This window comes from Silene latifolia, chromosome 10 (genome assembly GCF_048544455.1).
Source record: "Silene latifolia isolate original U9 population chromosome 10, ASM4854445v1, whole genome shotgun sequence".
NCBI lineage: Eukaryota > Viridiplantae > Streptophyta > Magnoliopsida > Caryophyllales > Caryophyllaceae > Silene > Silene latifolia.
In genome coordinates this window covers 36,789,203-36,803,354 of record NC_133535.1, presented here as the reverse complement: position 1 = coordinate 36,803,354, position 14,152 = coordinate 36,789,203, and the positions used below count along the sequence as shown (strand labels likewise).

Here is a 14,152-nt window from a genome sequence, read left to right as displayed (position 1 = left end):
CCTGAAAGGGGGTCTCCCCAGAGCCCCGGAAGGAGAATTGGCCTCTTCCCAGAGACTTGATATCATACATGTGGGCTAGATCGCCCAAGGAGATAGAGCTGCCGGTGTTCTGGCTAGCGGTCAGGGAGTAGAGGAGAACCCTCCAAATGTTGGCAGAAATTTGTACCATGGCAAAGTTGTTGGTACGAAGGAAGTCTTGCATAAGCTTTGGACAAGGAAAGCGAAGGCGGTATCTAAACGGATAAAGATAAAAGCAGACCCATCCCGGTCGGATGGCATCCGCCTTCTGACCCGGTTCCGGGATAGCAATGTCAACCCCATCTCCAAGGCCGAGCAAACCCTTAATCAAGGGGATGTCAGCGGTAGTCAAAGAAGAATTGCAATCATGGGGGTGGACGAAAAGATTATGGGAAGGGAAGACGGGGTCTGGGTTTGGGCGGATTGGGGCAGAGGTAAAAGTGGTGTGACGGGTTTTACCCATGGTCGGAGGAGAGAGAAAATAAAAGGACTAAAGGAAATGTGCAAGAGAATACCTTGGAAAGAGTGGCGGCGAGGAACGGCGGCGAAGTCCGGCGAGAGGAGATGAAAGGAAGGGGGAGAGTTTTGGGAGAAGGAGAATATTAGAAGGAGGAGGATTTTGAAGTTAAGGAGTTAATGAAGTGAGGTGGGGGTTGAGATTATAAAGGAGGAGAGATAGGGAAAGCGCGAGAAATGAGGGAGTAAGGGGACAAGAGAAATGATGAGTACGCAGGAAGGAGTACAAAAGACGGCGCGAGTCATTTCAAAATAGATGCGTAATTCCTTATTCGACGCCTCGAGACGTATCTCACAAGGAATTAGGGGCAAGCTGTTTGGGCCAAAATCTGCATAATGGCCTAATGGGGCAAGTCCACTTGATTCCTGTTGAAGAGTTGGGCCGTGGAGGAAGAACAAGCAAGAGAGGCCCGGATGCAAAGAAGGATCCGCCTAAGGAGTTGGGCCAAGAGACTAGTTAAAGTGAAGAAGCCCATTGATAGAAGAGTCCCGCGTTATGGAAAGCCTTCAGGGAGATTTTAAGGAGAAGTCAGGGAGATCAGGGAGAATGGAGGAGGGGAGGAGGATGGCCCGTTATGGAAAGAGTTGTTATGGAAGTAATATTCCTTTCCATAATTCGGGTAGGACTCATCTAGGGTTCCTACCCTATAAATAGCCAAAGGAGCAATCAAGAAAGGACATTCAAGATCTCACGCAAAGAATACATTGTACTAGCTAGATTACATTCCGCCTCTGTTGTACTCATTCCTCAATTAACGAGCTAGTGCAATATTTGGAAGGGTACCGTCCCTTCCCGCGGTTGCTTCCCACATTGGGTTTTCCGCGTCACCAAATCTTACGTGTCAATCCTTATTTGCGCATTTAATTCCTTTATTTAGCATCGAATACAATCATACAAACAATACGCAACGAGTAAGACCGCATTGACCTCATATAATCTAATCTGGTAAAAATCACCAAAACAGGTAACAATAATTACGACGGGAGTACTGAAAGTAAAAGTAATAATAACGTATGTAATAAAATTAACAATACTAAGAAACTAAGAACAAAAGAAAGTATATATGAACAATTAGCTAAACAATCGATTTAAGCACAATATTAATAGCGGGAGTAGTGATTTTGTCTAATAATTTATTTCATTGTAATTTTAAGATATACTCCGTATCATAGAAAAATATATTAATAATAAATTTATTAGTTGTGCAACTTTAAAGTAGTTTTAGTCAATTGAAAATATATTTTAATGCTAAATAGAGGTAACCCGTGCGAAGCCGCCAGCCGGGTACCCATACTAGTATGATACAAAGAAAGCTAAATTATAGCGAAATTTATTTAGGCGGAAAAATTTGGAAATTTCTTATATTCTTTTAGTATAGGGGGGAATAGGGGGAATGGTTGTGAAAACTTGTACAATTGGTCTCCCTTGTGACGGGTTACCATTTGTGGCGGATATTTTGTGAGATAAAATGGTAACAAAATGGGTTAGTGAAGAAAGGGGACCACATGAATAGTGTTGCAAGAGAGAAAAAGTGGGTACATTGTGAGGTAAAGTGGTATCCGTCACAAGCTTGTGACGGATATGTCATGTCTTCAATGAGAATTTGTGAAACTTGTACTCACTATAAATAAAGCAGGCTCGAGTATAATGTTCGCGTGGCAATTATTAGTAAGACAAGTCTAGATCCACCCAGCCTCGGGCACAATCCCTAACTTTGGAGATCTATATTTACAAAGAATAATTAAAAGGGTTATTTAATACGAATACTCCAAACTATTGACGACCTTCTCAAAATACCACAAACTTTAATTTAACTCACAATAAAACATACTATTAACCCTCTCTTCTCGTATTACACTTGGTAACCGACTACCTATTTAGCAGGTCACCTTCTCTAATATTCCAAACAAACCCACCCATTAACCCACTCTACCCTTAACGTCCCAAATTAACGCCGCCGCATACGCCACCATCCACCCATAACCACCTACGCCCAGCTTACGGAGCACCTAAGCCCATTTCAAAACCATCATAACGACTTCCTTGTTGTTCCGGTTTATTCCAATCGAAGAACCATCAGGCGAACTATCATGAACATGGTATAGTAGTCAGAGACATCTAGCCTTTTTCTGCATTTTGCTTTCTGCATCAGTATGATACAAACCATGCATCATATTGGTGGTCTCAAATTGATTCCAGGCAACTAAAATACAACTCTGTCTATATTAGTCTACATATCTTGGCATTTTCTTCCATTTTAGTTTTACAATTCATTGGCAATGAAGATGCACAACCACCACTCTAAATAACTCCAAAATAGCCTTTACCCCCAAATTAATTTGGGGATCTAGGGTTCTGAAAATTTTCATTGACAATATAATTGATGGAGAGGCACAACGATGACGCCAATGAGGCAAGGCCACAAGGCACGGTTTATCAGGATGCATGTCGGAGTAGCGGTACTCGATGGTGGTGTTGGATGTCTGAATGGTGGTGTTCGTTGCCTGAATGGTGGTGTTTTTGTTTTATGGGTAGGAGACGGCGACGAAATCCGGGAGGCCGCAATGTTGAATTGTGGTTGACGATGGTGTAAATGCAAGGAAGGTGATGAGTATGGCAGGTAAATGGAGAATGATTGGGTGCTGGTGGTTGGGTGGGTGATTTACTAGTGGTAAGGGAAAACACTTGTTTTTTTAACCTGATTTTGCAGGTCATAAATTACCCGAGTATAATATGAGACGAGAATGTCAATAGTATATTTTATTGTGAGTTAATTTGATGTTGGGAGTATTTTGAGAAGGTGACCAATAGTTCGGAGTATTCACGTTAAATAACCCTAATTAAAAAGTTAACGGTCTAATGATTCATCATTCAATTTATTTTAGATTTTGGTATCTAAATCTAACGTGCAAAAAGAGGGACAAAGCGAATTCAATCCAAAAACAAATCAAGTTAATTAATTAAAGTGACAAGGAAGAAATCAACAAGGGCATGATGAAGATGTTGGAGTAAGAAATAACTGAATATCAGAATTAGGGTTAAAGACGAAAGAGGGAAGATTAGGAAAAAAGAGTGTGGGAATGGGATTATCAAACGATGAAAGGGGAATACTGGCAACAGTGAACACAGGTGCATCAACTCTATCATTACTGGGCTCTGGCTTCATCGTCTTGTGCTACCTTCTCTTCAAAGACCTTCGCAAATTCTCCTTCAAACTCGTCTTTCTTCTCGCTCTCTCTGTTAGTCCTTTTCTCTCTTTCGATTTCGATATCACGATATTAAACCGTTAGCTGATGGTTGAGGTCCAATCAATTGTTTCATTCAGTATATTTAATTTACGATTACGAAACCGATTACTTACTAGAATGAAAATGTGGAATAAAACCGCAACGCAGTTTGCTGAAAGGTGTATTTTAAGTGGTCTGGTGTTTCTGATATATTGCAGGACATGCTTTGCAGCTTCTTCAACATAATTGGGTATGCACTTTGACTTGACTTTTTATCTTCGTCTTTTTTAAGGTGTTATACTCCGTATATTTAAGCTGACGGCTTTCGTTTCCTTTGTGTAGTGATCCATCTACAGGATTCTTCTGCTATGCTCAGGGCTACAGCACTCATTTCTTTTGCGTTGCGTCTTTTTTATGGACTACTACTATAGCTTTTACTCTTCATCGCACTGTTGTTCAACACAAGACTGATGTTGAAGATTTCGAGCCTGTTTTCCACCTCTATGTCTGGGGTATGAATCTGTGTTGTGTTCTATTCATTGGAAGTTGTCAATTAGAGGATTTACGTAAGCAAGGCTCTAATGCGCATATAAACTTGTAACTAACTCACTTCCTTGCGCTTATTACATCATAAGTACTCCCTCTGTCCCGGTCATTTGTTTACCTTTGCTTTTGGCACAATTATAAGGAAATGGGAGGAGACCACTTGTGGTTAGTGTTATTGAATCACAAGTGGATCATTATGGATATGGATGATCAAAATACTCATATAAACCATCCCCATTATAGAAACGTACACAAATGATGAGATACCCTAAAATGGAAATGGTAAACAAATGACCAGGACGGAAGGAGTATATAATGAGGATAATTCCACCTTCCAGGGATAATGAGTCTATTATAGTGTCATGTTCCACGCATTCACCCCTTTCTTTCTTGTTCCAACGTTACTGATAGAGGTGTAGTACTCTTTTTTTTTTTTTTTTTCTTTTTTTCGTTAAACTGGGTATAGAAAAAGGTTATATTGCTTTACTTTCATGATGTTAACTCCTGAGATTTTATGTCCCTGCAGGAACCTCACTTGTGCTGACTATCATGCGATCCATTGGTAATCACCATGGTCACATTCGTGCTTGGTGCTGGTCCCAAACAGGGCTTGCAGGAAAGGCAAGTAGACAATAGAGTAAATAGACTACCTGTTCGTTTTGCTCTTGTTAATCGTATTGTTATTCCCTCCGTTAGGAGTTAGTTATTTACAAATCAGAACTTGGAACCAGTAATTCTTTGAAAATACTTTCATTAAAAATAGGATGTAATGATAGTACTTTTGAAGCCAAATTTGATGGTACTATATTCGATGATAGTCATCATAAAGTTTGACCTTCTAGGATGAAACTGGTATTTACCCAATATTTTGGTAATAAGTTGATGAATGTGGTCCTAAAATTTGAAATTCGTTGTGCCGTTACATCACTCCCTGGTTCTTAATTCCTGAATTTTTTTTCTTTCAGTAACTGTACTTTTTATGCTCGTGGGAGCGGACCAATAAACAAACAACTAGGTCGACAGTCCTGGCAGTCACTATGACATCTAAATTTGTTAGGGTTGTTTAGTGGAGAATCAGCAGTTGTTGACCTGTTTCCCATACATTTGACAGTGCTGCCATTTACTTTATTTGGTAGTGTTTTTTTGGGGTGGAAGTGGGAGTTTGTGAAGAGTGGAGAGTTGATTACCATCAACCCTTTTAGTTTCAATCACACATGTCAAAATCATATACTCCGTATTCAGAAATGTAAAGTACTACTGCTTTTGATGTTCTTTGCATTTGTCTTTACATGTTTTTTCTATGTTAACCCTAATCTTCCACCACCGCCTACTGCCACCTTGTCGTTGCTCAGCCACCACTGTTGTCAGCCCCAATGATCTCTGTATTTAACTTAAATTCACCTCACGAAGAGGGAGTTGCGTGGATGGGAGTATGACGAGGAAGGGGGTGGTCTCGCAAAGGCAATGAAAACAACCCCAAACGTCGTGGTTACTGGAAAATAGACGAACGGAAGACTACCAGTGTGGGTGGGTTGGGGACTTGGGGGAGGGGCGCTAGTGGACAACTGGTGATGGTTACCGGTGATGTCTAGACGGCTATCAATGATAGTACCCTGAAGTGGTGAGGGAGGTGAGGGAAAAGTGGGTCGTTGTTAATTTTTATTAGAGAATAGAGGATGAAGGTGGAAAGAGAGATGTTTGTTTTGCGAAGGATGAAGGTGGAAGGATTAGTGTTCATGAAAGTCAATTAATGGATAATCATTTGACAAAGCATCATTTAACGGATTAAGGGTGATGAGATGTTACTTTAGGTTAGGCTTTGGAGTCGTTAATAGAGTTGGGGGGAACGGCAAGTATTTAGAAAAAGGTTAGGGTGCAGCTTAGGGAAGTTGATAATTGAGGGTTATAGTATAGAAAAACCCTGTATTTTTTGTTGAATATATGATTTTGTGAAATATTTTCTTAACCATTGTAAATATCATAGTGGACTATAAATCTTATAGTTTTGTATTTATTTATTTGCATATTCTTTTGATCAACGTCGGATTCGCTTGGGTACCCTACGAATCACGAATCGTTAAGAGCGAATTCTATCATGTCGCTTAATAATAATACACATAACACATACTCCCTCCTATCCACACCAAACTACCCAGTTGACTTTTCACAGCCTACGAGACGACACTTTGACCACGTTTTTCTTCTATATAATACTTTTTTGTGTCGAAATTATAATTTTTCGAAACCTCTTTTTATAACACACGTAAATATGCCAATTTTATATACAAATTTTTAAAATTTCACTAAATATAATCAAGTTCAAAATTTAACAAGTGTGACTTTAAATAGTGTGTGGGTAGTTTGGTTTGGATAGGAGGGAGTATTCTTTAAGAGCGAATCGCGAATCGCCATGGGCGTATTCATATCGAATATGGTAACCATGCTTTTGATAACTTATGTAAGTTTTAAAATTTGACCTTAAAAAATCAAATGGGAAGAGATCTAGAAAAAGAGGAAGTAGTAAAAACTAGGAAAGCTTGTGTCATATTTTACATCATGATAATTAGGTGTGTTATTAATACTCCTATGCATCTTTTTTTTTTTCTTCTTGTTTTGGAGGCTGGTGAAAATATAACATCCATGTTGATTTGTTGAGGCTGTTCAATTGTTGGATTGCTATATTTTTCATTAGTTGAATATCTATAGATATGATATCAAAATAAGAATCATGTGCATTTTCTGTAGGTTGTTCACTTCGGAACTTTTTATGGTCCACTATGGGGTGCGATTTTGTACAATGGTTTTACCTACCTTCAAGTGATTCGGATGCTGAAAAGCGCAACTCGAGTATGTCATTCTTTATTTTTGCTGTACTCCATAATAACTGGCTAGTTAGCTTATCTATACTGGTGATGCTTCAACAGCAAATGGGTAGTCTGGGCCGAAGCAGCGTTACACCTGGAATTAAATCTGTGTGAAGCTGTTTTGGACCCCTGATAGAAAATACGCTTCTGCTGTTTGCTACGCCATTAAATAAAATAAACATTCAACTTCATTGGAAGTGGAAAGATTCATACTGATTAATAGACATCTTTGTTCAAAATTTCCAGCTTGCAATAAAGGCTAATCTCTGAAAGATTGTTTCAAAATTTCAGATGGCAGCTGGCATGTCCGACCGGGAACTTCATTCTGATGCTAGGTCAGACATGAGAGTAAGTAGTAGATCGAACTCTTTGTTCCTTTCCTTTGTGTGTGTAGGCTTCTGTTCTTTCTCTTTATCTTCTACTTCCTACTTTCTCGGTTGTTCTTTCTTCATGTTGCTGCTGCTAATGTATTTGTAATTTCAATAATTTGTGTCTCTGCCAGTTCATTGACATGCAAAACTCTTTTTTCCTCTCTATGTTGTTTTATTTAGGCATTTCGCCGTTGAGTCTTCTGCATGCCAACATCTGTTTTTTCCCTTTGATTTCCAGTTTTTCTTCGTATCACACATGGAATTTGGAAGTTTTTGTATCCACGCCAGTTGTTGAGTTCCTTTATATTGCCAACATCGTAAATGCTTGTGACTTTCAACTCCAACATGCTATTTTATGGGAGGCCCTAGGCCCATATACTAACTTGAATGTTCACCTGGTCTTCTTGACTCTGATCGTTTGCTCTCTGAAATTTCTCGACGGTTCAATCTTAAGTTATTGTCGAGTGTCAATCCTGACAGCTATATATTTTTATTTGTTTACAGGCCTTGAATCGATGGGGTTACTATCCGCTAATCCTTATTGGCTCCTGGGCTTTTGCTACAATTAACCGGATTCATGACTTTCTTGAACCAGGCCACAAAATCTTTTGGCTATCGTTTCTTGATGTTGGGACTGCTGCGTTAATGGTATTTTCAGATTTTGTGGATGATTTTACTTGTCAACCTTCAGAGTGAAAATTTGTGAATGCGTGTCCTTCTAGGGCCTCTCATCTGGATTAGGTCAAATTGTATCCATGTGGTGTCTGGACCATTAATAATAAAGTGTAGATTATTTAACAGATGACAATTTGTTTGAAAGATAATGAGGCAGTGTATATCATTTGTTCTGTGTATTTTTTTTCTGTAAATTGATTGGCTAATTATCCACTTTTTAAATTTCTCAGGGCCTCTTCAACTCAATAGCTTATGGTCTAAATTCTTCAGTACGGAGGACACTTTCAGAAAGATTAGATCTGTAAGTCAATGATTTCTATTGTATTTTTTTTTTGGTCAATCGAAGCGCGCACAAAGTCGCATAACAATACAGGGGAGGGGGGATTCGAATCTGGGACCTATTGTCCACAATACCTCTGTCCTAACCACTAGACTAAGAAATCTCCGGTGATTTTTATTGTATGCGAAAGCATATTTGGGCATTGCTCAGTGCTTCCACTAATGCTGAATCCATCTTTATTTTGAACATAGTGGCCTGAGAAATACTTGTATGTTTGAAATCATCAGATATTTCCCTGAGAGATTAAGAAGATGGGATCTCCTACTTCGGAGTTCTAAGTTCAGAGGTCAACGGCAAGAAAGTGAACTTGTTCCGCTTAGGGTACAAGAACAGCAGTAGTAGATTTGCTGTAATTATTTGGGACTTGGAACCGAGGATATGGATGCTGACGTCTGACTTTGTCAAGTGGAGAGTTTACGAAGGGATCTCATTTCGTATCTTTGTTAGTTGCGCTGCAGCTATTCATGGGAATTACTGCACCAGGCGATCAACTTAGTTGTTGGCAGATTCAATTGTATCCCGTAGTATATAACAAGGTATTTAACCTCGAGACAACATCTTCGTCCGTGGCAATCACACTTCTCGAGCATTAAAAGCGGCAGAAATTGGTTTCCTGGAAAAAGGTTCTTCTCTTTTTTGAGCTGTACGAGGATGTCCATTTTTTTCCCCTCGTAGCGTAAAGGTCTATGGTTTTGTGGAGTCCTGGTTCTTGGTAGTGATTATGGGAAAAGACAGGGCAAAAAGGTTCACTTGCTTTGAATGTTTTGAAAATTGTAGAAATTGAGCTCATTGCGGTAACAAGGTTTATACGCCGTGTATTCCGTTTGCACCTGTTTCTGTCTCACTTTGCACAACAAACCCTGTCGACGGAGTACTCTCTGCTTGTTAATTTATTGTTCCATGGATCCCCCTGATTTTGTATACCTCGCAAATGTATTACAATTGCTACTGCCTACTAGTAGTACTTGTCATTGAAATGTTGTTAGGTAAAGCCAATGTATCCAGCACAAGGCTTATTCGTACATCCATTAATATGTTCAATGTAAATAGGGCGGAGCTCAATTACTAAAATCCCCCCTACTACTAAGAGAATAAAATTCTCTTAGTATTCTCCTGCCCAACTGCTCCCTACTTTAATGGGCCTGTGCTTTATGGACTGAAAACACCACAAATAAGATTCTGAGTTGAGCCCACTATTTAAAAATAATCTTTGACTTTTCTAATTAAGAATCCCCCCAACTAGTAAGAGAATAAAATTCTCTTAGTATTTTCCCGCCCAACTGCTCCCTACTGTAATGGGCATATGCTTTATGGACTGAAAACACCACAAATAAGATTCTGAGTTGAGCCCACTATTTAAAAATAATCTTTGACTTTTCTAATTAAGAATCCTATATAGAAACAAATTGATTTCCATTGATTACCACCATTCCAACGTATAACCAAAATATTCTTTTGACTTTTCTAATTAAGAATCGTATATGGAAACAAATTGATTTCCCATTGATTACCACCATTCCAGCGTATAACCAAAAAAAATCTGACTTTGATAATTAACAATCCTATATGGAAACAAATTGTTTCTATATAATTTGGCAGATCTCATTACTAACATTCTAACGTTAGAACCAAAATAATTCTCTGACTTTTCAAATCGCAATAAATTACCCCAAATATACAATAATTTGATGTGTGTCAATTTTGATGAATTTTCTTATAGGAAATAGAAAGTGAAATTTTAGTTTAATAATTTTAAAATCGTCTCTTTAAACGCGTAGTGTATTATTTCGACCATTTTTTTTTTATAAGGCTAATAGTTTTTTTTAATTATAATTTACATCTAATTTAATTTCATAAATTAGTTCCCCTTATTGATTTAACATTATAGTATTATTATTAATAGTTCGAAACAAGACTAACTTAGTTTCAACTATCTTTTACGGTAATAAACATTATTTTTTTCCTCCTTGCTAATGATATATCTACTATATTATAACATTAACTTAAAAGTACCATATATTTTATGTCAAAAACAATTTTATTGTTTTCCCTCTTTATAAACAAAATCTTAAAATGCTGTGCTTTAGCACGGGTCCTATACTAGTTTGGTTTATCAGATTATTTATCTATATTATAACATTAACTTAAAAGTACCATATATTTTATGTCAAAAACAATTTTATTGTTTTCCCTCTTTATAAACAAAATCTTAAAATGCCGTGCTTTAGCACGGGTCATATACTAGTTTGGTTTATCAGATTATTTATGGATAAGGAGGACTAAAAAGTCTCTCCTAAATCACGTAATCTGCTCGTTCTAAACTCTTATATCAAGATCCACCAGTATGACTTGGATCGAGTATGTTACCATCCCTACCCTAAAATTGCTCCATATTTCAAGCTTATGGTCTACATATGGTGTCAAAATGGATCGAGTATGTTACCATCCCTACCCTAAAATAGTGTTTAAAAATAAAATATTAGTTGTTTTGGGTCGGTTTTGAAAGTATTTGTCAAAATGGTGTTCACGTAGGCTCGGGTTTTCAAAACCTGAAATATAGAACAAATGTTTCAAGTGAGTATGAAATTGTAAACTTTGGAAAATGGCTTCATGATACATGCAATTTATATAGTGTTTTTAGCCTCTTATTGCACGCATTTCCATGTCGTTTTTATAGTTTTGTATTGCAAAATGCCCCGAATAGGCTACTTTGGTTTGTTTCGTCTCATTTGCAGGAACGGACCTCAAAGTGGTGAAATCGTGCCTTATTCAGTCCTCTTAGCATGCATTTATGGAGATGGAGGATTTAGAGGGGAATGTCGTGCCTCGAGAAGCGTGAAGGAAGTCCTTGGAAGCTGACCAAACGTGATCAAGCTGTTTTCAGTGGCTAACCATTCAATCGAGAGCTCTTTTGGTCGATCGAGTGGTTTTGACGGTTCAAGATGTTCGATCGAGTCCCTGCTGAACTCGATCGAAGGGTGCTAATCTAGAGGCTCTCGATCGAAGGCTGTTTCTGTTCGATCGAGAGGATTTGATGGGAAGTTACTCGATCGAAAGGTCTCAAATGCCTCGATCGAGTACTTTGCTGATTTACACGGGATTTTATTCCGTGATTAGTTAATGTTTTAGTTAATAAACGCTTCCCTATATAAGGTGAAGACGTCATTAGGTTAAACATCATCTCTCTTATCATCACTTTACACTCTATTATTTTTCTTAATTACTCTGTTAAGCAGACTTCTCCCTTCTCCTTTGCTACGTTGCTTTTGCTCTTATTGCCGGATTCACTTCTTTGTAATCTTTCTCTACTCTCTATACTTAATCTAATTTCCTTTGCTCTTCATTATTTTGCTTCTTAATTTCAGTTTAATCATTGTTATTAATTTATGCAATATCGTTCCTTTAATCTTTCTATTATGTCTTCTACTAGTTTATTCATTGGTGTTGTTGTTTATTTCATTAATAGCATGAGTAGCTAAATCTCTTTATGTTAGGATTAGGGGAACCATGGTAGTGAGTTGACGATGTTGTGAGTAGGTTAGATGATTAAATTGTGAGAAGTGTTTTATGACAATATAATTGTAATCGTTTAGTTGAGTGCACGCTTCTAAACTAGTTAAATTGGTTAAATTCAATCCTAGATCGGAATATTGGAATGAACAGACCTGTTATGAACGGTAGACTACCCTAATGAGGACGGAAGTTAAGTTAGTTGTATTCTTGGGCAGATAGCGGACCGGAAGGACCTTTCCATTACCCTTCTCACATTAGATCGTCTGAGCTATTTATGACGAAGTTAATTAATTGCCATGGTGAACCGACTTCCTAGCATATTTCTCTTTAATTGACTACATCTTTATTAATTCTCTCTTTTCTCTTGCCTTTATCTCTGTTAGTTTAGAAATAATTTAAAACCCCCATTTGCTACCTGACGAACTTAGATAACAGATAGATATAATAGCCTCCCTGTGGAGATCGACCCTACTTCCACTAGCTTCTGTTAGTTATTTTAGGTATTTATTTTTGGTACTAAAACGACGGTATCAAATTTTGGGCATCGTTGCCGGGGAGGCAATTAGCCTATTTATCTGTTTATTTTCGTTTGTCTTCGTCTCAGGGAATTTTTAATTCCTTGAGACAATTCTTATTTATTTTCTCTAGTGTTGTTTATGCCCAGGTCTAACAGGTCAGAATTAGTGCCAACTGATCCTGAACCGGAGCGGACTTTTCGCTATAGACAAAGATTGCTGAGAAATAATCAAAAGGAAGCCTTGAGTACTTTTAAACCCGATCTTGAACACTTCTTATTTGCAGAAGACCAGTCTTTCGAAGAAGACAATTCTATTTCTGCTGCTAATTCTGTGAAGATGCCTAACATCGCGAGTCACTCTGAGCCTACAGCCGCTTCTCCCTAAAGGTTTCAACCTTGCAACAGAGGATGGTAGTACTTTCGACATTCGGCCGTCTTATATCAACTTGGTCGAGAGAATCGTGGTGTAGCTGGTGAGGATCCGCGAAAGCACATAGAGGTTTTCACAGACTACTGTTCTACCATTCCCGCTACTAAGGGAGTGACGCAGGATAAGATTAAGGAGGTCCTATTTCTCCGACCGATGGAGCCCGAGAATGGCTCACCGATCTTGATAGAGTTGCAGCTGGGATTACCAACTGGGAGGCCCTGGCCCTAGCCTTCTATAAGAGGTACTTTCCTCCACAACGAACTAATCAGCTGAGAGGAAAGATTACAAGTTTCAAGCAAACGCCAGATGAGAACTTTTATGAAGCTTGGAGTCGGTTCAAGAAATTGGTGCGGTCTCTTCCTCATCACGGTTTCGATCAATGGTTTCTATGCAACCAGTTTTATAATGGCTTGTATTACGATGACCGTGCTATCTTGGATGCTTCATCCAACGGTCGATTCCAGAAGAATAATGATGATGACAAAGGTTGGGGAATCATAGAGGAGATGGCTACCCATTGTGCTGAATATGAGAATCCAAGAGATGGCATTACGACGGTTTCTTCTGTTGATAATGCAGTTGTGGCTCAGCTGGAAGCCATGAATGCTAGGTTTGACAAGTTTGAGTTGCAGAGTGCGGGAGATCAACAGACGGTTCACTTGTTGACTAGACGAGAAACTGTCTCATGTGAGAGATGTGGAGGAGAAGATGGTCACACTGCTGTTGACTGTCTAGCTGAGAAGGAGCAGGTTTATGCCTTTCAACGATATAGGCAAGGGGGCTCCTATTACAACAATCAGAGTAAAGTTCATCCTAACTTGAGATGGACTAGTCAAAATGTATTGAATCCTACACCTCCACCGCAGCAACAACAAGTCTACCTACCACCTCATAAAGCTCAACAACAAGGCTTTCAAAAGCCTCCATCTTTTCCACCGCCGCAATAAGGTGCTTATTCAAGTGGCGTAAGTGAAATGGCCGAGTTGAAGTCGATGATTCAGTCATTGACAATTCAATTGCAGAAAAGTGACCAACAAAAAGATGCATCAATAAAGTCACTTGAGTCACAAATAGCTCAACTCGCCACCAATCAAGCTTTGAGGCAGCCGGGTCATTTACCGTCCCAACCAGATA

At 38.6% G+C, this 14,152-nt stretch overlaps 1 protein-coding gene and 1 non-coding gene across 2 annotated transcripts; one reads left to right on the top strand and one right to left on the bottom strand.

The window, feature by feature from the left end:
• Window positions 1-3,404: 3,404 nt before the first annotated feature.
• LOC141605494 (G-protein coupled receptor 1) lies at window positions 3,405-9,546 on the top strand. Its single transcript, XM_074424293.1, has 9 exons — window positions 3,405-3,774; window positions 3,981-4,012; window positions 4,105-4,274; window positions 4,835-4,929; window positions 7,054-7,155; window positions 7,464-7,520; window positions 8,048-8,191; window positions 8,449-8,519; window positions 8,786-9,546. Exons 1-9 carry the CDS (start codon window positions 3,616-3,618, stop codon window positions 8,895-8,897), a joined length of 942 nt encoding a protein of 313 aa, XP_074280394.1. The 5' UTR covers window positions 3,405-3,615; the 3' UTR covers window positions 8,898-9,546.
• Window positions 9,547-13,285: 3,739 nt separating this feature from the next.
• On the bottom strand, window positions 13,286-13,391 carry LOC141609867 (small nucleolar RNA R71). The gene has a single exon (XR_012527774.1). It is a non-coding gene; the product is annotated as a small nucleolar RNA R71 (small nucleolar RNA).
• Window positions 13,392-14,152: the final 761 nt, after the last annotated feature.